The sequence below is a fragment of the Penicillium mononematosum genome (genome assembly GCF_028829835.1).
Source record: "Penicillium mononematosum strain IBT 11891 chromosome Unknown utg000003l:1.0-8172316.0:1.0-8177699.0, whole genome shotgun sequence".
NCBI classification, from domain to species: domain Eukaryota; kingdom Fungi; phylum Ascomycota; class Eurotiomycetes; order Eurotiales; family Aspergillaceae; genus Penicillium; species Penicillium mononematosum.
In genome coordinates, this window is record NW_026643273.1 from 314,803 (window position 1) to 336,489 (window position 21,687).

The window sequence follows — 21,687 nt, forward strand, 5'->3', positions numbered from 1 at the left end:
AAAAGTTGTTCCTCCATTGGGATGCGACAGGCTGCGATCATTGACCATAACCGCCTTTCTTCCCTTCCAAGTGTCAACATAGGTATCTTAAAGCCTTTCAGCCCTTTGATGGGCCGATTTTGTCGACACTTTTCCAGATCCCACCTCTCAAAAATGGCCTCTGAAACAAGCCCACCGAGGAGCGCTGAGCAGACCTCCGCGGCAGCGCCTCAGCCTGAGGAGAAGCTCTTCGGAAGAAAGTTTTATGAAAGCATTGGCAGTCCGAAATATGTCGTTGCCCCAATGGTCGACAGATCCGAATTTGTGAGTTCTCCCTCCAAATAGCAGCATTTCCAGAGCAACGTTAATGTTTCTCACAGGCGTGGCGCATGCTCACTCGATCCTTCATGCCACCAAACGACCCGAAGCCTTTACTCGCATACAGCCCAATGTTCCACGCGCGTCTATTCGGCGAACAAGAGAATGTCCGGACCAAACATTTCCAGCCTACCCGAAAAGCCGTCGGAGGTAGCAAGGATGAATTGTTCCTTGATGGAAATCCTGCGATTGACCGGCCACTTTTCGTTCAATTTTGCACAAATAATCCAGACGAGTTCTTGGAGGCTGCGCGCCATGTGGCACCTCACTGCGACGCCGTTGACCTGAACCTTGGGTGCCCGCAGGGCATCGCGAAAAAGGGACATTACGGAGCTTTCCTTCAAGAGGACTGGGACTTGATTTATAAACTCGTGAATCGGTTGCACACTGAACTCTCCATCCCCGTCACGGTGAAATTTCGTATTCAGGAGACCAAGGAGAAGACATTGGAGTACGCAAAAATGATACTCTCCGCCGGGGCTAGCATCATCGCTGTACATGGACGCAGGCGGGAACAGAAGGGTCACAACACTGGTATCGCAGACTGGAGCTACATCCGCTATCTACGAGACAACCTACCGGCGGATACGGTGATTTTTGCCAATGGAAACATTCTTAACCACGGCGACATCGACACCTGTCTCGAGGCGACTGGTGCCGACGCCGTGATGAGCGCAGAAGGAAATTTATCAGACCCGTCTATATTCAGCAAGCCACCTCCACCCGGTGCGGAAGGGAGAGAATACTGGCGCGGGCGGGATGGAAAGGGTGGTTACCGAATCGACGCCGTCCTACGACGATACCTTGATATTATCTATAAATATGTTCTCGAACAGCCGGTTCCAGAAAGGAAGCCACTTTATCTCCCATCCGACCCAGTTGATGAGTTCGCAGAAACCAATGATGTCGAGAATAACGGCCATGAGGAGGGCCCGCTCAAGAAAAAGCAAAAGCGAAGCAAGGCCGAGAAGGGTAAGAAGTGTCACTCTGCCAGCCTCGGTTTCATGCAGGGTCACCTCTTCCAAGTCTTGCGGCCTATGGTTGCAACGCATACCAACGTTCGAGATGCTCTCGCGACATCGAAGCCGGGCGATATGGCCGCTTTTGAGCACACACTGGCTCTCCTCGAGGAGGCCATCAAAGGTGGACTTCAGGAGTACGAGGCCTCTCCCGAGAAGTTCGAAACCCAGCCCGATGAGACCTTGAAAGGATCTAAAGCAGTGATTGCGGAATATGGAAGGCCTTGGTGGATTTGCCAACCTCATGTCCGTCCTCTTCCCGAAGAAGCATTTGAAACTGGAGCGATGCGTGAAAAGGGCACAAAGCCTTCCGCCAAGAACGAGAACGAAGAGAAGAATACGCCTAAGGAGACTGACACCCCTTCTGATGGCACTGTCACACCAGGTGACGGTGCTGCTATCAATGCCTCCCATCTCACCCCCGATCCTCTTGTGAGTGGGTCAGGATGTGAATATTTGGTGCATTAGTTTCTTTGCCTTCAGTTACCATTGATCATAAGTGTATAGAAACTCCACAAGTTGGATCGAGAGCTTGTTTGCTTAGCGTTGTTATCATGTTTAGAAGAATTTACATAGAGGCATTCGACTTTAGGTTCAAATCAGTAAAATTACAATGTCTAGATTGAACAGTCTTCTCCCAAGTATAACCTGGGCGATAACCCCCATCTTCTGGTCTCTAAGTAAAACATAGATGATTCTAGTTTTGGACTGAGGACAGACATCTTCCCAAATGGGAATGCCCAGGTAACTGGGATATTGACGTCTTTTCGGATCCTAGCCCGTACGCTTGAGAGGCTAATAATCCCAAAAGTGTTACCTAGTAGCTGTATGTAACATAGGGCCTAAAGCTCTCACTGAACATTTCGGGTTCCCTAACACAAAGAGAAATAGCAGGTGTCATGTGAGGTGACTGTCAATGTTTCGTCCGAGGAAAGTGCCCTCGAATGGCAGAGGTCTCTGTCGTGGAGGGTTGTTTGCATGCCTCTCGGCGCTCTCACCTTACATCTTCTCCTTCGCACTCTTCTCTTCGTACTGTCACTCCTACTGCAAACAACTCACTCGCTCAATACAGTTTTCAACCTCGCCAACCAATCTCCGACTAGCTTGTCTTTTCCTTTTCACCCTACCCATTCTGAGTGCGCACCGCGGTGACTCTTCGCAACAATGATGCAGTCTTCCCCACAGTGTGTCGGTAAGTCTATCTCAATTGCATTTTCCATTTCAATTCTCTAATACAACAATCTAGCGTGGCCGAACGCGGATCCTGCATTGACGCAGGAACTGTTGGACTTGATGCAACAAGCCATGCATTACAACCAGATCAAGAAGGGTGCAAACGAAGGTATCTCTTCTCACAACCATCGAGTTACCCATGGAGCTGACATCAACCTAGTCACAAAGTCCCTGACTCGAGGCACGTCTGAGGTGGTCATTCTCGCCGCCGATACTTCTCCTCTCGCCATACTGATGCATCTCCCATTGCTTTGCGAAGACAAGAACGTCCCATACGTGTTTTTGCCCAACAAGCACGCTATTGGCCGAGCATGCGGTGTCACCCGGCCCATTATCGCGGTCTCTATCACCTCGAACGAGACTAGTGACCTGGCTCCAGTGATCGAGCGTATTCGGGACAAGGTGGAGCGACTTGCGATCTAATGGATTGTTGTGAAGGAGATAAAGGCGGGTTGGTCTTTTACTGCTGGCTGCTGGATATCTTTTGCATCTCGCTGTAATAGTTGCATTGAGATGGCTCGATTTCCTTTTCTTGCTTGTCGCCTTGCCAAAGATACAGGACTAAATGCAATTCTCATCTATTACAAGTGATAACTTCAATCTTGTAGACACTGACCGCAACCTACTATCGTATGACAGTCCGGTTGGATGGAGATACCCCCATGTCACTTCCCATGGAGCGTGTACGTCATGAAGGGCGGTAACTTCAATGTGAGAAGTCAGCGATCTAGCCCGACATGCCAACATCTGCCTCATAGTAGAGAACTCAAGTTCCCTACACCTACCGTGGGGAGTTGTCTTTTCTGCCGTAATGTGAAGTTCAGTTGCTAATTATGCCAATCCTTCCACGGAACCATTTGGAATGGTGCAATTTTGGAAATACCAATCAAAGGACGCTGTAGCAAGTGAGATGGAGGGACATCCATCATCTTGTCAACTCTTCTTTACTCTGAGTCTCCAGAAATCTCACCCACATCAGTCAGCTCCCCCTAGAGTCACTCTAGAGAGATGCACAAGCAAAAAGATAAAACATACAAGAGTGAGGATTTGCTGGTGGTCACACCCAGCTACTAACTCACCGGCGTGTGGCTTGTATGCGGAAAACACCCTTTTTTCTTTTATTGTGATATGACAAAATCACGCTTTGCCCAGCATCAGCATCCACTCCTTAATATAAAGTCCGTGGTTGCTAGTCTCCGCCTGAATCACTATGCCTCGTCCCCAGGATTAAGATTGTATGAGAACCCCCAAGCGATCTGTTACCTCGCATACTGACAATTACGAACAGCCCCAGCTTTCCGCGTGGACGAGTGTTAGATGTGCCTACCTCATGCTTTCAGCCCATTTTTCGTCGGGCAGAGCCCCCCTTCCCCCTTATTCGGGTCCTAACTCTAGACTTCTACTTATACATAGGCAGAAACAGAATTTCGGACTTCATGATTGATCACTCATAGGTCAAGCGTCCCTTGAACAAGTCTAGCCGCCCACACATCACGGGTCGTTCATCATCTGCATAACATGGGCGCTTTCCACATGGTTATCAGACTTATCATTACATAGTGATGTATGGAAGAAGGCACGTACACGGAGTTTTGGCCTCTGCGGCGAGATGGATATAGGACTGGATGATACCATACCTACATTAATAACACGCTAGCTAATGTTGCGGCTATTCGGTTCTATATCTAAATGCTATTAATTACAGGTATAGTGCCATAGAAGGGCAATGGGAGAAGTGGCAAATCTGCAGCTCATAGAGCTTCAAGCTTGGCTCTGTCCCGGAGATACTTCATTTCCTTCACATCCACATCCTGCCAGAACAGAACACATGAACCTGTCAAAACGAGAATACAAGTCGACACGATCAATATGATGCGCTGAGTATCTCCATACGCTAGGCAGATAGCCTTGAACGCTGCACTTCCTGCAGGGTATGCACTTTGCACCTCCAGGCTACCGTAAATTTCGCCGAGATTGGGCAGCTCGGATACAGGAAGGTACTCGACTAGCTTGTCCTCGAACATGCCTGTCCATATGGCTCCTGAAATTGCATATCCGATAGCCTTTCCAGTTAGAGCAAACACGGATTCGACAGCGAGTAATGCGGGGACGTGTTCGTGAGCGGAAACCGCCATGAGCGTCATCTGCTCGATAGGATAGAGCATTCCACCTCCAAAGGCGATGAGAATCTGGCAGAGGACAAGGTATCCAATGTGGCTGTCGGTGGTACGGAACTTTATCATGAGGCCGGTGCCGAGCATTATGAAAGGCACGGCCACGAAAAGTGCGTAGTACTTGATGCGGCCGTAGAATCGCAAAGCCACACCAATAATCAGGTTCATAACAACACTGCCAATATAGTAGATATTGGAGATGTATGTTGCATTCGAGACGGACTGCCGGAAAACGACAATGAGTAACGAGTAAAGGTACGCACTCGCCATCATTTCCGCCGCCTGTAGAGTAAGAACCATGATGTTGGTAAAGACAACCGTCCTATTGGTGAAAAGGTGCCAGGGAATGAAGGTGGACTTTGCCAGATGCTTCTCGTAGAGAGCGAACCCAGGGATGAGAAGGCTGCCAAACACGATGAAGCAGATGATGAGCGGTGACTTCCAGCTATTAGCTTGATAGCTGTAAATATCAAGCGCCAGAAGTAACAGGCCAAGGCCGACAGCGATGATGAAAATGCCAACGACGTCGAATTCCTGACACCAGTGGACGACCAACTGCGCCCACGTACGGTGGGGACTGACTGATGAGGATGGTCTCTTCGACTGCAGTACCCTCTGCGTGATGTAGAACAAGGTGAGCAAGGGCATAAAGGCGACAGGATAGATGATAGCCCACATGCCAAAGCCCCATCTAAAGCCTATTGTGTCGAGTATCCTCTGCGTAGCCGGGCCATACGCCCACATTGTGGCGAGCGTAGGCGACGATACAATGCCGATCAGGAAGGCTCGGTTCCGAATCGCGGTGGTATCAGCAACGAACAGGACAATGCTGAACTTGATATTATTGTAGCCGATGTTGTAGAACACTTGAGCGGCACAGTAAGTCTCGACGTTCTTACAAGCCGCCATCATGATGATACCGATAGTCAACAAAAGGATCATGAGGGCGAAACCCTGTGTACGGCCCCAGACCTGAACGAGCTTGGCATAGGGGAGGGAAACGGCGGCACTCGCGATATTGGCGACTACCGTCGTCGTTGCTGTCAATGAATGCTTATTGAATTCACTAGTGACGTAGGGGTCGAGAACACCAAAAATACCCGAAGACATTTCGTGAATGAACTCCATGACGAAAATCCTTAATGAATAGTTAGAGAATGAACAACGCGAAGCGAACGCTTGGCACTTACAGAAGGTACGCGGCAACGAATTGTTTGGGAGGCAATGCATGCTCGACTTTCTCTACATCGTCATGGGGCTCGGGCTGGATGTCCTGTTTCTCGCTGTCTCCTGACACATCCTTGGAGTGCACTTCATGACCCTTTGCATCCAAGCTGATCTTCATAGACACGGGGGCCTGGGGTTGCTCCGTGATTGCTGAGTTATCGCTATCAAGAGGCTGGTCGCGGGCTGGCATATTGGCGATAAATAGGCAAAAGGATGGCGATAATGAAGAAGTTCCAACTCAATAGATTGAATACAGCAGCCAGGCGACTTTTTATGTCTTTAGTTTAAGGTCTGTTATAAACTCACCCACTCCATATGGGAGGCCACCCCACATGGGAGGTTTCATTTCCGTATTGCATGCCAATGGTGAATTATTCCGGCTCTGAACATGTTTCGATTAAGTAATATCCGCACTATGAGATTGATAAGATGGAAAATTCTCACCGTAAAGTTAGGCATAGACCCGCTAAGGACCCACTAAGCTAGTTTCTTGGGGCAACTTTGTGCTCCCAAGCTATTGGAGACAAGGTCCTTCCAGTAGTGTGATGAGTCTGTGTGATGTTCAGGCAACATTGTGGTGAGAGGAGTGGAAATGTCAAGGGTAAAGATTTCGCGAGGTTTCACCGTAATCTATATGATTGGTCTGGCATCCAGACGCTAGAGCCGATCGAGATTATCAGATCTGATAAAATTACATGAAATGTGCCTGATAATAACCAGTTCTTCGGACCCGGATGTCCGGCCGATGCAACATGAGACGCAGTAAAGTACAGCTTGACCAACTCTAAGAAGACTACTAATATGTTTTAAGGACAAAAGGTTTCAGCAAAGTATAGACCCAGACCAGTGGTGATAGCACTCTTGTTTTTACAAGGAGTTCCAGTACTTGGCTAGTGATATTGCGTGGTCGAGCTGTGGAGGCCGATTGTCTTTTGGGGTCCGAAGATTTTCCTCGAGCCCGTTGGCTTAGCCATAGCATCTCGCAACATTTTCGGCAAACCTTTCGGCATTCGATAAATATCGAATATAGCAGCCTAATAGGAACAGATTTTGGGAATCATATTATGTCGTAGACTAGGCCGTGAGATACAGAGTAGCACCCAGTTCATTAAGTGGGCCACTAGGCAACAGGAATAACCAGCTTTTCTGTTCCTGGCCTAAGCCACAATAGGCTAAAGGACTTAAAAGACCATCAGGGCAATATACAGTCATCACCATCAGTAGTCAGCTCGGGTTTATAGTCGGCGGTACAATCCCAGACAAGCTAGAAGACGACATAGACGAAGCCTTCCATAATGTCTAGCTGAGCTTTAAAAATTGCGAGCTTAAGGGAGCATGCTTGGGAGAAGGTGTATGGGACGCGAAGTCCATCGACAGATGATCTACCAGGCATGAGTTTACATCTGGAGTTTCGAGGCTGCAAAAGAAGGTAAGGCGGTTGGAAATACCGTTGTGGTAACGGCGAGGAAATACTTGAAGGGCACAAAGTTTGCCTCGACCGGTGTAAAAACCAAGGCTATAGTGTTTCAGACCTTGTATCGGATCGCAACCAAACCAAAGTCCTTCTTCCAAGCTGAATTAGCAGGAATCAGCATTAATCAACTATCCGTGACCGTCGCGCAGAGCACTATTCCCTCTTGAGAGCTTCTTAACGGTTGAACGAGGCGCCATGTTTGCCGTATATTACTGAGGGGCGCTTCCTTGTAAGCGATGGCATCATTAGGACAATGCGTGATTGACTGCTTCTTATTATTCGTTTGGCATTTCCCCAATGGCGCACGCGGATCCATAACAGCGTAAATGAACTCGCTCCCGTCCCGTCCTAAGAGAGTTTGCATCCGAGGTCGGACGAATACCCGGCGTGACATAATGCCGAAAGTGGAGGTTGAATATATATAGTTTAGGTATAATACTTAAAAGAATCATGCCACCTTGGTATGGAAGTTACATACGAGAGTGCATCCTTTTCCCTTCAATGCCCTATCGACTTGAGGTGCAACACCCGTTCTAAGCTTTCTCCCGGATCTCCTGGACTTGTCTCTACCTCATAAGTTCCGATACCTACCCCTAGGTCTGCGGTTCTATCGAGCTCAGGCTCTGATTGTATCCTATTTAGAGCATATCGACTGATGTCCTATTCAAGTGTTCAGGACCCACGTACCTTGGGCCCTCAGACGGAAGCTTGATAGACTAACCTTCGGAGTGTGGCCTTTAGCATGATGTGGCTTCATTTAGCGCCTAATGGGCACCGATATGCTAGATACTAAGTACCACATCACACTCTACTAACCCCGTGATGGCATCTCCCACCCGGACATATTGTAACCGGAATTTGCCGAGCCGCCTATGAAATAATGGGGCAAATGGCGGACCGCTGCTACACTGGTTGCTTTTCTAGTATGCTTCTGGGTAAGGTTCTAAAGGATATTGCTAACTCAAAACAGCTCTCTCTATTCGTCTCGGCTCTAGATGCTACCTTTGTTGCTATAGCAGCTTCCGTCATCACCAACGATCTCGAGGCGGCAAATGGTTATACCTGGATCAGAGGTGTATATCTGTATATCTCCTAGCCGATGCCGTGAGTGGCCCCATCTAGGCAAAAGTATCTAACATCACTAGGCGCAAGGTAGTCCTATTGACCGCCGTAGCTACCTTCTTTGTGGGCTCGATTATCTGCGCAACTGCCCGCACTATGTGGACGCTGATTGCAGGGAGAGCAAGTCTATGTGGACGGCATTCTTGCTTTGTCACCTTCGAATAAAGTAGTCAAGGCTTTCGAGAAGCAACTTGCTAAGCATTTCATTCTCAACAAAGGCCCACTTACCGAGTATCTTGCTATTCAAATTGAAAGGCATAAATCTGGATCTGAAGCCGGGTCCATTTTTCCTTTCTGGGGGTTATCAATATTCTTTTCTCTCAGTACGGCATGCAGAGTTGCAAGCCAGTTTCAACCCCGTTTAATGAAAAAGAGCCTTTGCTTCCATACACCGGAACCGCCTCGCTTATCAGATAGATAATACTACTTCTTAGGCTTCTTATCCTCTTTATTATCCTCTTTAGATTTATCTTCCTTCTTCTTCTTTTCATTATTAGTATCGGTAGAAGCGATATTGGAAGAAGCTTAGTTTGACAGCCTGGACGGGCTAAGAGCAGACGCTCCATTTGACATTCCCCACGGCAGACCGAAAGGTGCAGTTTCTAACATTGCTCACATTCCGAGAAGCGCCCCCTTAACCTCTCCATCAAAATGTATCTTGAGGAGTTTGTTCTCATTGCAGGCGTATATAATGCCCCTCTCCCCAAAACAAAAGTTAGAAATCCCACCGGGTATATTAACAATGCCAATCAAAACACCACTACGGTCCCAGACCTCGATACCGTCAGTACAACCAGCATAAACGTTGCCGCGGGTATCGCATTTGATTCCATCCGGTACTTTTCCCGGGGCATAAGCGAAAACACGGCGATTTGCCAAGAATGGTTCCGAGCAGCCATTTTTAAGGACAATATCGAATGCGTAGATGTGTGACGGACGTGTCTGGTCCAGAGGCACTGACGGTGAGCCGTGGACTGCACCTGTATCTGTCACGTAGAGGGTGTCGAGTTCTGGTGAAAAGCAAAGGCCATTTGGTCGAGTAAACCGATCTGCAACAGCGCGGACAGATCCGTTCTTAGGATCGTAGCGGTACACGTGGTTTGGCAACTGTGGCGGAGGTCGAATGTCCTGATGAAAGCCATAGGGGGGGTCTGTAAACCAAATGGACATATCACGGGGATGGACGATCACGTCGTTCACAGAATTGAAGGGGATTCCATAGAATGATTCGATCACACTTTCAAAGACTGTATCGCCACTGGTAACGGACGGAACCATAAGTCTGATGATCCCAGATGGGTCTTTCGGGTCTCTTGAACCCTGCGCACAAAGAAGGATGCTTTCCGAATCCAAATTCACACCGCCGTTTAGCATTGCACCAGCTATGGCCGGGAATGTGATATTCTCAACTTCGGTCATATGTGGTCCGGCGGCAAGATTCAGCTCAGGATCGTAGACCCTAGTGAGCTTGACAATCTTGTTGGAAGTTGCTGGGTTTGCTTGGTCGGAAGAAGCGGCCAACTGATTTGAAGTCACGAAGACGCTTCGTGAGGGTGCATGGTAAATGCATGCTTCATGGTAAAGAGGTAAATCACCTGCATCCGCCAAAATCGAAACTTTAGGGTTGGCGCCGAAGATCTTGTCGAATTTTGAGGCTTGGTATTTATGGAATTTGGCTTGGAGATCGATCATAGCGAATGGTCTTCGCGGTAACTAGGAGTAAGAGTAATTTTTGCGCTGAGATCACGGGTATCTTGTCTCCCATATATTTCAAAAAGTCAACAACATAATCATTACCGCAGCCCGAGCAGCTTTGCGTAAACTTGGCTAACTTTAAGAATGAAGGATTTGAGTTAGCTTGAACTCAAATCCGCAAGAATTTGGCCGTTTGTTTGCAAGTTTGCAACACTTCAATTGCCGATATGCATTGTCCATGTTTTTCATTTCCGGCCAAGAATTCCCAAATCGGTATATGGAAACATAATGTGTCAAGTTACTCGCACTCGAAGCTAAAACCGATCCAATCCTTACTTGTGATAAGTGAATGAAGTGATCTCCTAAATTCATCGTGGGCGTTAAAGTTTGATCTCATAGCTCTAGGTGTTGCCAACTACGTCGCTCCGCACAAGTGATATTTTCAGAGCAATGACTTTTGTGGCAGCATAAATGCATGGCGAAATAAATATATAAAAGGTCTGACTTTCTTAGGTGTTACTCTGCCCGTCTCAACACAGCCATGGCATTTTTCTGTGTCGGCAATTGCAGGTACACTTTGGTGCGAAGTTAAGTTTGACTTGATTCCTTAGACTTTAACACCATTTTGTCTCGTGTGCGGCACTCCAGATCCCCACGTCGGCAAACTGGTTCTCTTCCACATTTACCTTGTCGGGCGAAACAATATTGCTGAAGGGAACCTTGAACCGTGGTCTAGGCAAAGCTTACGCCGCCCCCCAGTATTGTTCCAAGGTTGGTTGTAAAAAGAGAACTCTAGAACACCCAAAGAAGCCAGGCAATTATTGGTCTATTATTGCTCGCCGACTCTACCCAGGTATCTTCTATCCAACATAGTTTAGTCAATTGCCGAGATGTTTACCCCACTATCGGTGACTGAAATGATAGCATTTGGCTCTAAATCTACATGGATATTGCCATTCTGTGGGGATCCGGTGTATCCGGTTATCTGCGATTGGATGTCGTAAGGTGAAGCTTTGCGCCCCGCTCGTATAGTAAAAGCTTAGGCTTATGTTGTAGGCTTCAGTTTGAATTGCGGAACTGAACGGGCCAAAACATTATTTCCCTTAACAGGGCACTACCTAGGTACATTAAAATGCCCCTTGCTCTCTCTTGCATATAATATCAGTGTTTACACGTTTGTCTCTTTCTCGCTCGACCTACATTCCGCGACGAACTTTTAGTGGCATTATCCGAGTTGCATTTAACTATTTGCGCTATACACTGTATGACTCGCTCAGGAGCTGCATCATGAAACTACAAGGAAATTACCTCTTTGCCGCCGTGACGGCTTTGACGGCGCTTGGCTTTATGCAGATTGGGTAAGTCGACGGGAGCTTGGCTTTGCAGGTTTCAATAGATCGGGATTAATCAGATATAGGTATGACAATGGCCTCATGGGAGGGCTCGTGAACCAAAGTGCCTTCAATGAGACATTTAGTTCCCCTGACCCAACCATGGTTGGCGCCATTGTTTCAATCATGGAGGTCGGTGCATTTTTTGGTAGTATATGTACTGCGTTCGTGGGTGAAAACATTGGCCGCAAGAAAAGTATTGCTATTGGCGTCGTCACTCTGATCATCGGGTCAGTCTTACAAGCTACAGCTTATCATCGAGCGCACCTCATCGTCGGACGGATTGCCTCTGGCTTTGGCCTTGGCATGGTGAACTCGACAGTCCCAGTAATGCAGGCCGAGTTTGCTCCGAAGGCTTCCCGAGGGCTGTGTATGTGCTACCATCCAAATACTGCAATACCGGATACTGACCCGGAATAGATGTCTGTATGCAGATATCTACACTCAATTTCGGAATTCTCTTGGCGTATTGGATTGATTACGGCTTTTCTATGCACACCGCTAGCTATTCCTGGCGTGTACCCGTTATCCTCCAGTGCGCATTTCTTCTCCCTATGCTTGTACTATTGCTCTTTGTGGACGAGACCCCGCGGTGGCTTGCAGCCCATGACCACCATGACCAAGCATTCGATGTCCTTCGCCGGTTAAATCATGCAAAGATGCCCGAGGCTAGTATCCTAGCCCTCCACGAAGATATCCTTCGCACCGTTTCAGTTGAAAAGGCAATCGGAGCTGGATCCTGGAAGGACCTTCTCAAGAATGATAAGATCCAGAGTCAGAGGCGCTTCTTGATTGCATGTGCCATTCAGATATTTCAGCAACTCGGCGGAATCAACGCTATCATTTACTACTCTGGGACGTTGTTCGAGAAGTCTCTTGGGTTCTCAGCGCATATGTCTAGCTTGATGTCGGGCTTTCTGCAAACATGGTTTTTTGTCGCCTCCTTCATTCCTTGGTTTCTCATTGATCGCATCGGTCGACGTCCACTGTTGTTGTCAATGGTTTCAGTCATGGCTGCTGTGATGGCCGTGCAGACGGCTCTCATTTACCAAGTTCAGAATAGTACGGCCATGGCGTACCAGAGTGGCATTGCAGCTGCAGCAATGCTTTTCATATTCCAAGGAGCGTTCACCATTGGGTTTCAAGCAACTGTTTGGGTAAGTTTATGTCAGGCGGAGTAACTGATCTTTTGCTAATCAGATCCACCAGGTCTATCCATCAGAAATTCTACCTCTACGGCTGCGGCAACGTGGCTCGTCAATAAGTACAGCCGCGAATTGGATTTGCAATTACCTTATCGTACAGATAATGCCACCAGCAATCAGCAACATTGGCTGGAAGACCTACATCATCTTCGCTGTGTTGAATACGCTCTGGGTCCCCATCATTTATTTCTTTTTTCCAGAGACCAAAGGTCAGACAATTTTCTATGGTTTTAAATCAATGCTAACAAAGAACTAGGCCTTCAGCTTGAAGATGTTGACCGACTCTTTGCAGGTGGTGACGAGCATTTGGAAGTGGAATTGTTCACTGTCAAGCCTACTGTCGGGCACACTGAAATGGAGGGAAAAGAAATGGCTTAGCTTACAACTATTGTACGCGTCCACGGGTCACATGAGGGCGGGATCCTCTGGTCTTATGTACCCCCGATCATATTGCGTACCTTAACGCCAGACTTCGATTTCTCATGTTCAAAACTTGGGCTTCTTTATGTTACTTGCCTATGAAATCAGCTCGTCTTAGCACTTTGCCTTCATGTTAGATGCCCGGTTTAATACTAAAGGTTTCTGCAAATATGTCAGACCAAACTGCACCAACCTGTCTTTGCGGCGACCTATCTATTTACGACTAACATCTCTAGTTGCTCTAGGGCCTTCTCCAAAGTAGACTCTTACTTCCTGAATAATTAGTCACATATCAAGGACATTTCCTCCAACCTTCGCTGTTTACAAAAAAGTCCTGGTAGTTTTGGGATAGACTCGATTCGTGAAGCTCAAATATACTTCAGCTCCACAAATACAACATCTATATAGAGTTTTTCCACTTCTCAATCATGCACAGTTAACCTATATAGCCCAAATGCATTTGATATTCTAAGGGTACAGGTAGATACGGACCTTGCAGCAAGCCAACATGGCCTGATAATAATCCTAGCATATCTACCAGGAGAAAGCTGATCAGCAGCCTATACTTACGTCCTCAAAGAGATGGCGAACCATTATCTAGCGAAACAGAAACACTTTGTACCTTTAATTCCACAAAATAATATTGATGACTTATTAAAAGAAGCACCTACAATAAGACTTCCAAAGGAGAAGATATTCAACATCCTAGTCACTTGACTTCATTGCATGAATAACCTCAGGCCAGTGGGTAAGATTCCCATATACACTTCCTCCGTACGTTAAATATCCTTGAACCATCGGGCGGGGCAAGGTAAGTATATCATCTGTATTACCAAAGACCCAAGCTGTTTGCATTCCTAATGGATAAAACGGAGTTAACCTGGAACATTTACGAGGAAATGTTCGGTTCCGGGGAGCCCAAAGCAGGAAGGGAAACCAAATACATACCCATTATCATATGCTGTAGGGTATGGCAATGGATCATCCACACTCCAGGGTCTGTGACTCGGACACGCCATGCTCTCCACCCCGCATCTTGTCCTGTAGGTGCGGTTGTGGAGTAGCGATAAAGCATTGTTGTGTCACGTTTGATTGGCCTTCGAAACGCTAGCAATGCTTCATTTTCAGTGACGTTGTAGGTTCCTGGCCCACTTCCAATATCGTAAAAATGTAAGCCATGTGAGTGGAAAGGATGCACATCGAGTCCTCCGGTAGTTGAGCCGGAATTTTGGATCACGATTTCTAGCACCTCTCCGATTTTGGCCGGGAAAGCTCGGACGCGAGGGTCAATTCCTAGGCCATTTGCAATGGCCACGTCGTATGATGGAAGAGCCACTTCGTTGTTCTGGTAGAGCGCCACAAGATATGGTGTTTGCGGGAATGTCTCGTCCAAGGGGCCCCATTTTGCCTCCATGCGATAGTGCCATTTATAATCTGCTCGACCTTCACAACAACCCGTCTGGTGACATTGACTAGCGAAGGGAAGTCGTTTGGGAAGAGGGCGGAAAGGTCGTCGTCAACCCAGTTATAAGTCGTAGTAGGAAGCTCGATAGGTGGAATCTCTGGGGGCTGAATATTATCGTACTTCTCTCTCGGATACTCGAACACGGCGTATGAACGTGTGAGAGTGGGCCGTTCTCTTGACTCAAGCTGTAGAAAGAATCTCATGCGACCTTCAGCACAAAGCTCTTGTGCACTTTTGGTTCGGACTAAGACGCTGTAGCGTTGGCCCACGCCTACTTGGAGATGGGTGACTGGCAAGGGCTGAGTGTAGCCTCCATCCGCTTCAATAATCGTCATGTCATGACCCTCGAATGCCATTGAAACGAAAGAAAGAGCCGTGCTACCAATAATACGGAATCGATATGTCTTGCTTGGTTCCACCTTCAATGAAGCAAGAGAGCACGAGGGCGCTCCTGAAGTGGAATTGTTGATTGTGCCCTGGCCATTCACAAGAATAGCTTCAGTCTCACCACTCCAGATAAACGGATTGGAGGTTAGGCCTTGCTCCACTTGCGCATCAGACTTGTTGAAATAATCTGTCAGGACGATAATGCGTTCTTCGTCGTAGAGATAGGGGGAATCATGGGGGTCGCGCACAATCAAAGGCCCTGTTGCCGAGACAGCTTCGAAGCCGACATGGGAGTGATAAAAGTATGTCCCCGCTTCACCGTATTGGGGCAGCACTTCATAGTCAAAAAAGTGACCTGGAGGTATCGGCCACTGGCTTGCCATAGGAGAACCATCTGAAAAAGGAGCAGCTGACTGACTTAGTCCATGCCAATGCTATTATCGTCATACTTAGTCTATGTTAGATTTTGGTAATTGGGTAACCTACCATGGTTAGGTTTTGTCCCGTGATATCGTTGTAGACCCTAATCCAGGTCACCTCTCCTTCATTGAGGACTATCAATGGCCCTGGTGTGGTTTCGTTGATGACCACTGTGAAACGAGTCGTACAAGCAATTGGAATTTCCTTAGCAGTGACACGGAGAACCACATCCGGAGTAAAGTGCTCATCGTGCCGCACTAGCCTGGCGGCCCAGGCAAAACAGAAGGGTAATAAAAGAATATAGCACAGCAAAATCATGTTAGTGGCGAAGAATAGCTGCTCCTAGGCAAGATTAGGCCTGTCAACGGAGGGCGCAAAATTGGTTAATTTATGTACACGCCTTGACTTGACATGGTCAACACTTAACGAGGAGAAAATTCGATGACCCAACACTTAACGAGGAGACAATCCACGTCATTGAATTTTCTTTCCATCGGCCGTTGTTATCTCCTGAATTGTCCAGCTGATACTGGAGAAGTCCCCGCTCCTTCTTCTTCCCGTTTCCGCAATAACCGTTATCGTTATTGGCATAGAGTTCAACTATTGTGAAGCGGGGGGGAGGGAAACGGAAAAATATAGACTCCAAATGCCGCGTTACGTACATAGATTTGCTGAGTATATGTATACTTAGAAAATCTGCTAAATTTGAAATTTATGGCCTAATGCAACTGTAGCCAAATAGTGCATCCAGGCCAAACGCTTGTTGAAGGAAACCATGATGTTAGCTACCCCTTTCCTTTGTCAGTTAATAATTACCTCTAGAATACATATGTATACCATCGATAAATCTGACACCCTACATGCCGGAACACCATACGGCTACTATTGCGAGACTGTTGTGGCTTTGTGTAAACAACATTTTTTTGTTCGCACGGGGCCATTTGCCATTTGAGGGAGGATTATGGGCTAAAACTCGAAACTCTTTGGTAGAAGCCAATTTGCCTCTATCGGAATATTTTGAGTTCTCATTTACCTAGGTACCGACACTAGATAGCATAAGCTTTTTCTTCGGTTACTGACTTATATTTCTGGCATGGATCGTCGCTTTTGACTTTGACTCTTTAAACCGAGTAAACGGAAGATTGGGAGAGGAACTACCTTTTCAAGTACATACCTAGGTACCTGGGTAGGTACTTATTCTTTAGAGTTTATCGGCATTTGTACCATGTCCCTCTGCACGTTAGAATTATGGGGGGTCTATTCCAAGAATATTTGTATGATATTAGTCGAGGAAACAAGTCACTCCATCAAATGCCGACTGGTCATCCATTAACCGTCACTCCAAGTTAGCTTTTTCTTTAGAGTGGACCGCGATTCCCGTGATAACGGCGGCAATGGATGGTGGATAGGTTAGAGAAAAGGGCGAAAGCCTTTATAGAGTGGCAATTTCCCAAGGATGCAGAAGGAAACCAGAAACCATACTGAACAATACTTATTCAATTGTGTTTTCGGGGGGGTTCATCTCTTCGTTCTACATCTGGCACGAGTACAGCAGACATGGCTCTCAACAGTGACTTAAATGGAAGACTTGCGTTGATTACGGGTGCTTCTGGAGGGTAAGGTTCTCGTTCATTCATATTATGCTCGTTAGCTGACAACCTTCCAAAAGCATTGGAGCAGCTTGCGCCCGTGATCTGTTCGCTCATGGGGCACGTCTGGCTTTGACATATTCCACGAATAAATCAGCTGTCGAAGCCCTCATCAACGAGCTGAAAACCCAAGACTCATCCCGTCACGTCACGTCACATAGAGTAGATGTCAGCAACGCGCATGATATTGCAACCCTTTATGAACAAATTCAATCCCTCCACGGGCAGCCCGGACCGGATATCCTGATTTCAAACGCAGGCTACGGCAAACGGATTTCTAACATTGTCGACATCCCGCTAGAGGAATTTGAAAAGATGATACAAGTCAATCTTTTGTCCTCCTTCGTGCTGTCTAAGCTCGCCGTCCCATACATGGTCTCTCAACAGTGGGGAAGAATCATCTTCATGTCATCGATTGCCGGAATCGGTGGCGGAATAAATGGTTGTCACTACGCTGCTAGCAAGGCTGGTCTCACTGGCATGATGAAGAACTTGGCCACCAAATTGGCGAAAGATGGGGTCACCGTTAATGATGTGGCACCGGCGATGATTGGTGCTACCGGAATGATCCCAGACCCCAAACTCCTACAAGGGACACCTGGAGATATCTCCAACATTCCAGTGGGTCGGTTAGGCACCCCGCAGGAATGCGCTAATGTGGTAATGATGCTCTGCAAGACTGGTTATATGACTGGACAGAGTATTCTGCTTGCTGGCGGTTTGAAATGACGTATTAGTTACATCCCTGCGATGGGGCTTGTACTTGCTTTTTATTCCTTACCTAGGGCCGCATCTAAATATTTTGAGACCCAAGAAACATCACGTACTGTGAAGATGACCGGTTCCGGCTCAAGGTCTCTATCCTATAATCAGTTTCACTACTTACTGCATAGATAGGTGCATTAATGGCTTTACCAGTCCATTAAAACCATGGCCCCTCTCAAAAATTCAGTCTTCAATAAATACGTGCCTCTTGAAATGAAAAGGTTACGCGAGAAATGGAGGAGAGATGATATGCGAGACATACATAGTGTATCTGGTTCCCCTGAATGCGAGGAAGCCGCTTTATTTTGGTTCTTCGCCCTACGATTACTTGGCTTAAGTACGGCTGAGCGGACGGGAAGCCCTGTTTTCCACACCATATGATTGTATGTATCAGGTCATGTCTTAAAAAGAAAGATAGTGTGCGGGACTTAGAATCAATTGGTTCTCAGGGTAAGAATTAGGATGAGAATCATCTCCGTCGCTATTTTTGGTTGTCTCCCTCTGGCTGCCTTTGCGCGATAGTTTGGACGCGGGTTTTATGTGATAATTCTACTGTAGCTCTAAGCTTTATTGATGAAACGCCATCCATGGATTGCCGCTTCTCTTAATAAGCATTGACAATATTAATTAGACAATGCAACGCAGAAAAAAAAGTACAAACTGCAGGCATGCTTCTTTGCTTTATCCCTTTTCAGCTTCACGGACATACATACAGAATCAGAAATGATCTTCATAGCATGTGCTTCGGAGTTTCATGTTGCTTCAGCCGCACCAAAGCCTATGTAGTTTGTCAATACTGTTGGCTAATTCGAGAGGTAGGAGAGGGGGTCCTTGACTCACCTCTTGAATGCAGGTAGCGACGAGAATTCCGTCTGTGGACCATATCCGCTGTACAACCAGACCTCGCTCATTTCCTGCCCATGGAGTCTCCATTTCTGTGAGCATCCAGTCGTCTACTCGGACCGCCTGTGGGTGATGTAGGTATATGGAATGGTTGAGGCTGGCCATCACTTCGATTTCTTCGGCCTTTTGGTTTGGCTTTTCCTGATCTGTAGGTGGTGGAGAAGGGTAAGGCGATAGATTGTAGACTCGCCACAGGGTTCCAATAAAATAGGTGTCTGTTAAGTATGCGAGTGCCAATATATGTGCGTTGGAACTGTCAGAGTTAGATATGGTTCCCCTTAATCGGACGAAACGTCTATATCTTTTGTCTGATGGACGAAGCAAGTCATCTACTTAACGATTCAAAGCAGAAGTCTCGTAAGCAGTTGCAGCAGCATATTCCAAAAGATAGATCCGATAATACCTACCAATGTCACTGTCCACAATTCGAGATTCAAACATCCCGTTCCCAGTACCTTCTCCTGTGATTACCGCAGGATCTTGTGGCACTGAAACATCAGGTTTCGATCTGGAGTGCTCTAGGACCTTTTCGTCCATACTGCTGTGCTTATTAATAAAGCTCACAGCTGCTGTGAATATCAGATGGTTTCTTTGTTTTGCTTTCACCATACAAGTCACCAACCTATCACCATCATTGACAAGATCAACATGGTAATAAATGGGTGTCTCTGCTGTCGCTGCAATGAGAAAATGGCAATGCATACTGTGCATGTTGACAGTAGAGGGAACAGTGAGCATGGCTGCTGAGAGGGACTAGGCGATGAGGGTCCCTCCCGTATACTCCACGGGATCCAGAGGGATGCCATAGAGGATGCGTGTTGGTGAAGACGGCCTGTCAGGCAGTCAGTCGAGACCTAATTCCATTTATTTTTTCCTAGAGTTAGTGCACCAGGACATATCAGTTGCTACACTTACTTCGCCATCGTTTCTGGGCACAGGAGTCAGTTCAAACACATTCTCAATCGGCGCCTTGCATTCGTCTAGTGGTGGGGTTGGAAAGAGAGTAGTATGTGTCTTGGGCATCTTCAAAGCGTCTACGAGCAACGGCGATCAATGAATTAAAAGTATAGGGTACAGATATGGTTGGCAGGATCCGTATAAATGTCCCTCTTTGAATTATTGTCGAGCTGAGAGGTGGCAGGATGCAGTTCAGCTGCAACCGTTTCTTATTTCGGGCCAACCGCTCGGGTAAACATGCGGATTTGTTATTTTCCGGGTTGGCCCCTTGGAACATCTAAAGGTGTATTACACAAGCGACTCTTATTGGTCATGCAAGTGGACCATGTCATGCCACGGCCCCACCCACTACTCGGCCCGGCCCAACTCCCCCTTGCGTTGGGCCCAGTAATGCATTCATTCTCCTTCTTACAACCTTGGAACTAACTCATCTCTCGTCTCCTCTTACACCACTATACCGCCCCCCCCACATTGACCGAAAATCCCCCCGTTTCCATCTGTCTTTCATCAATTTTGAAAGGAACTTCATTGCCCCGATGAAATTCCTCGATTCAAACCGCTGGTATAAAACAGTACCTAACCCAGGTGGTTGAGGGGACGCTCGTACTGCCTCCAGAGAAGGTGAGTACTCTGTTAAAAATTCCCGTCTTTTAGGGGACCAAGATTAATGATATTCGAGAATGACCAGCGTGAGATTATTATCCACACTGGCGTACGACGATATAATTGGAAATTAGCGGTGTGGAGGGCGGTCAAAATTTAATAGGGGAAAAATACGATATGGCGCACTGGCAGCTATACACTGCCGTAGAACATGGAATCAAGTCTCCCCAGTCTCAAGCTGATCAGATACAGACACCAAGATTCCACTCACACACGTAGCAATCGCTGTATGTCCGACATGCGGATGACGCAAGACAACGAGGGTGAGAACAGGTGTTCGAGATTTCAGAGCCTGATCGTTGGTCACTTCGAGGTGCAACACTCTCGCTCACGTCGTTATCAGGCTTACGAACGAGGCCGTACAGCCGCATTGCTTCCTCGATCGAAGCATCGAGCTCTTCACACACGGAATCAGTGGCAACGGCTAGTACGGTGCCGTCATGATCGAGTATATACCAGCCGCCGTTTCTGGCGCCCACGGTGCTCAGCGGGTAATGTTCCGCCATTTCATTGAGTTCTCGGCGGGTTTCAAGTACATTCATTGATTCGGGGATCGGTACGGTGTATCGGGTCGTTAACATGGCGACAGTACTTGCAATGAGCAAGAGAAAGAGGAGACTGTGGCTTGGTGGTGATTTCATAGAGGACGACCTAGAAAGTGGTGTGGATAATACGTGCATCGACAATAGTATATGGGTTTGGGGGTGGACTTCTGGTGGAGGGAACGATGTCCAAATTAGTATGTTAGTCTCACAGGTTGTTCATGTTGTACATCGCGCATCGCACAACCCGAGATTGACTTCGACATTGGAGAAGCATTTCTTAAAGGCCTAATGGAAACCTGGGGACGAGGCAGCAGGTAGAGCTGCGCACCCACCAGGAAGAATGGACGGGAGAGAATGGGGACGGGGAAGAACGGAGGAGAGAGATGGAGAGAAGAGACAGATCCATCTTCCGACTAGTCTCGTCACATATTGCCCTAGGCACGAATCATATAAATCGACATATCAGTGGTCGAGGTCAGGCGGCTCTCCTGGTGTGACCTGCAACTCTACTCTCCTCTTCCTCTTGCTCATTGCAAGTACTGTTGCCATGTCAACAACCCGATACACCGTACCAGGTTCGGATGTCCGCCCGGCTGGTGCTGACCAAGCCGAAATT

At 47.3% G+C, this 21,687-nt stretch overlaps 9 protein-coding genes across 9 annotated transcripts; 4 read left to right on the forward strand and 5 right to left on the reverse strand.

The window, feature by feature from the left end:
• Window positions 1–21: 21 nt before the first annotated feature.
• N7519_005025 (tRNA-dihydrouridine synthase family protein) lies at window positions 22–1,844 on the forward strand (the record flags this gene model as incomplete). Its single annotated transcript, XM_057291801.1, has 2 exons — window positions 22–303; window positions 360–1,844. The coding sequence occupies 2 exons, from the start codon at window positions 22–24 to the stop codon at window positions 1,842–1,844; spliced, it is 1,767 nt and encodes a 588-aa protein (XP_057146612.1).
• A 696-nt stretch (window positions 1,845–2,540) lies between these two features.
• Window positions 2,541–3,032, forward strand: N7519_005026 (uncharacterized protein; the record flags this gene model as incomplete). Its single annotated transcript, XM_057291802.1, has 2 exons — window positions 2,541–2,568; window positions 2,623–3,032. 2 exons carry the CDS (start codon window positions 2,541–2,543, stop codon window positions 3,030–3,032), a joined length of 438 nt encoding a protein of 145 aa, XP_057146613.1.
• A 1,328-nt stretch (window positions 3,033–4,360) lies between these two features.
• N7519_005027 (Major facilitator superfamily domain general substrate transporter) lies at window positions 4,361–6,200 on the reverse strand (the record flags this gene model as incomplete). Its single annotated transcript, XM_057291803.1, has 2 exons — window positions 4,361–5,921; window positions 5,974–6,200. The coding sequence occupies 2 exons, from the start codon at window positions 6,198–6,200 to the stop codon at window positions 4,361–4,363; spliced, it is 1,788 nt and encodes a 595-aa protein (XP_057146614.1).
• Window positions 6,201–9,218: 3,018 nt separating this feature from the next.
• On the reverse strand, window positions 9,219–10,298 carry N7519_005028 (SMP-30/gluconolactonase/LRE family protein; the record flags this gene model as incomplete). The annotated part of the gene is made up of 1 exon (XM_057291804.1): window positions 9,219–10,298. One exon carries the CDS (start codon window positions 10,296–10,298, stop codon window positions 9,219–9,221), a length of 1,080 nt encoding a protein of 359 aa, XP_057146615.1.
• A 1,290-nt stretch (window positions 10,299–11,588) lies between these two features.
• On the forward strand, window positions 11,589–13,275 carry N7519_005029 (sugar porter family MFS transporter; the record flags this gene model as incomplete). Its single annotated transcript, XM_057291805.1, has 5 exons — window positions 11,589–11,659; window positions 11,719–12,062; window positions 12,113–12,849; window positions 12,902–13,106; window positions 13,154–13,275. The coding sequence occupies 5 exons, from the start codon at window positions 11,589–11,591 to the stop codon at window positions 13,273–13,275; spliced, it is 1,479 nt and encodes a 492-aa protein (XP_057146616.1).
• A 931-nt stretch (window positions 13,276–14,206) lies between these two features.
• On the reverse strand, window positions 14,207–15,907 carry N7519_005030 (Multicopper oxidase; the record flags this gene model as incomplete). Its single annotated transcript, XM_057291806.1, has 3 exons — window positions 14,207–14,725; window positions 14,773–15,603; window positions 15,656–15,907. The coding sequence occupies 3 exons, from the start codon at window positions 15,905–15,907 to the stop codon at window positions 14,207–14,209; spliced, it is 1,602 nt and encodes a 533-aa protein (XP_057146617.1).
• Window positions 15,908–17,146: 1,239 nt separating this feature from the next.
• N7519_005031 (SDR family NAD(P)-dependent oxidoreductase) lies at window positions 17,147–17,967 on the forward strand (the record flags this gene model as incomplete). The annotated part of the gene is made up of 2 exons (XM_057291807.1): window positions 17,147–17,205; window positions 17,259–17,967. 2 exons carry the CDS (start codon window positions 17,147–17,149, stop codon window positions 17,965–17,967), a joined length of 768 nt encoding a protein of 255 aa, XP_057146618.1.
• Window positions 17,968–18,733: 766 nt separating this feature from the next.
• On the reverse strand, window positions 18,734–19,644 carry N7519_005032 (acyl-CoA thioesterase; the record flags this gene model as incomplete). Its single annotated transcript, XM_057291808.1, has 4 exons — window positions 18,734–18,781; window positions 18,844–19,121; window positions 19,314–19,475; window positions 19,611–19,644. The coding sequence occupies 4 exons, from the start codon at window positions 19,642–19,644 to the stop codon at window positions 18,734–18,736; spliced, it is 522 nt and encodes a 173-aa protein (XP_057146619.1).
• Window positions 19,645–20,439: 795 nt separating this feature from the next.
• Window positions 20,440–21,291, reverse strand: N7519_005033 (uncharacterized protein; the record flags this gene model as incomplete). Its single annotated transcript, XM_057291809.1, has 3 exons — window positions 20,440–20,493; window positions 20,742–21,177; window positions 21,281–21,291. The coding sequence occupies 3 exons, from the start codon at window positions 21,289–21,291 to the stop codon at window positions 20,440–20,442; spliced, it is 501 nt and encodes a 166-aa protein (XP_057146620.1).
• Between the last annotated feature and the right edge of the window lie 396 nt (window positions 21,292–21,687).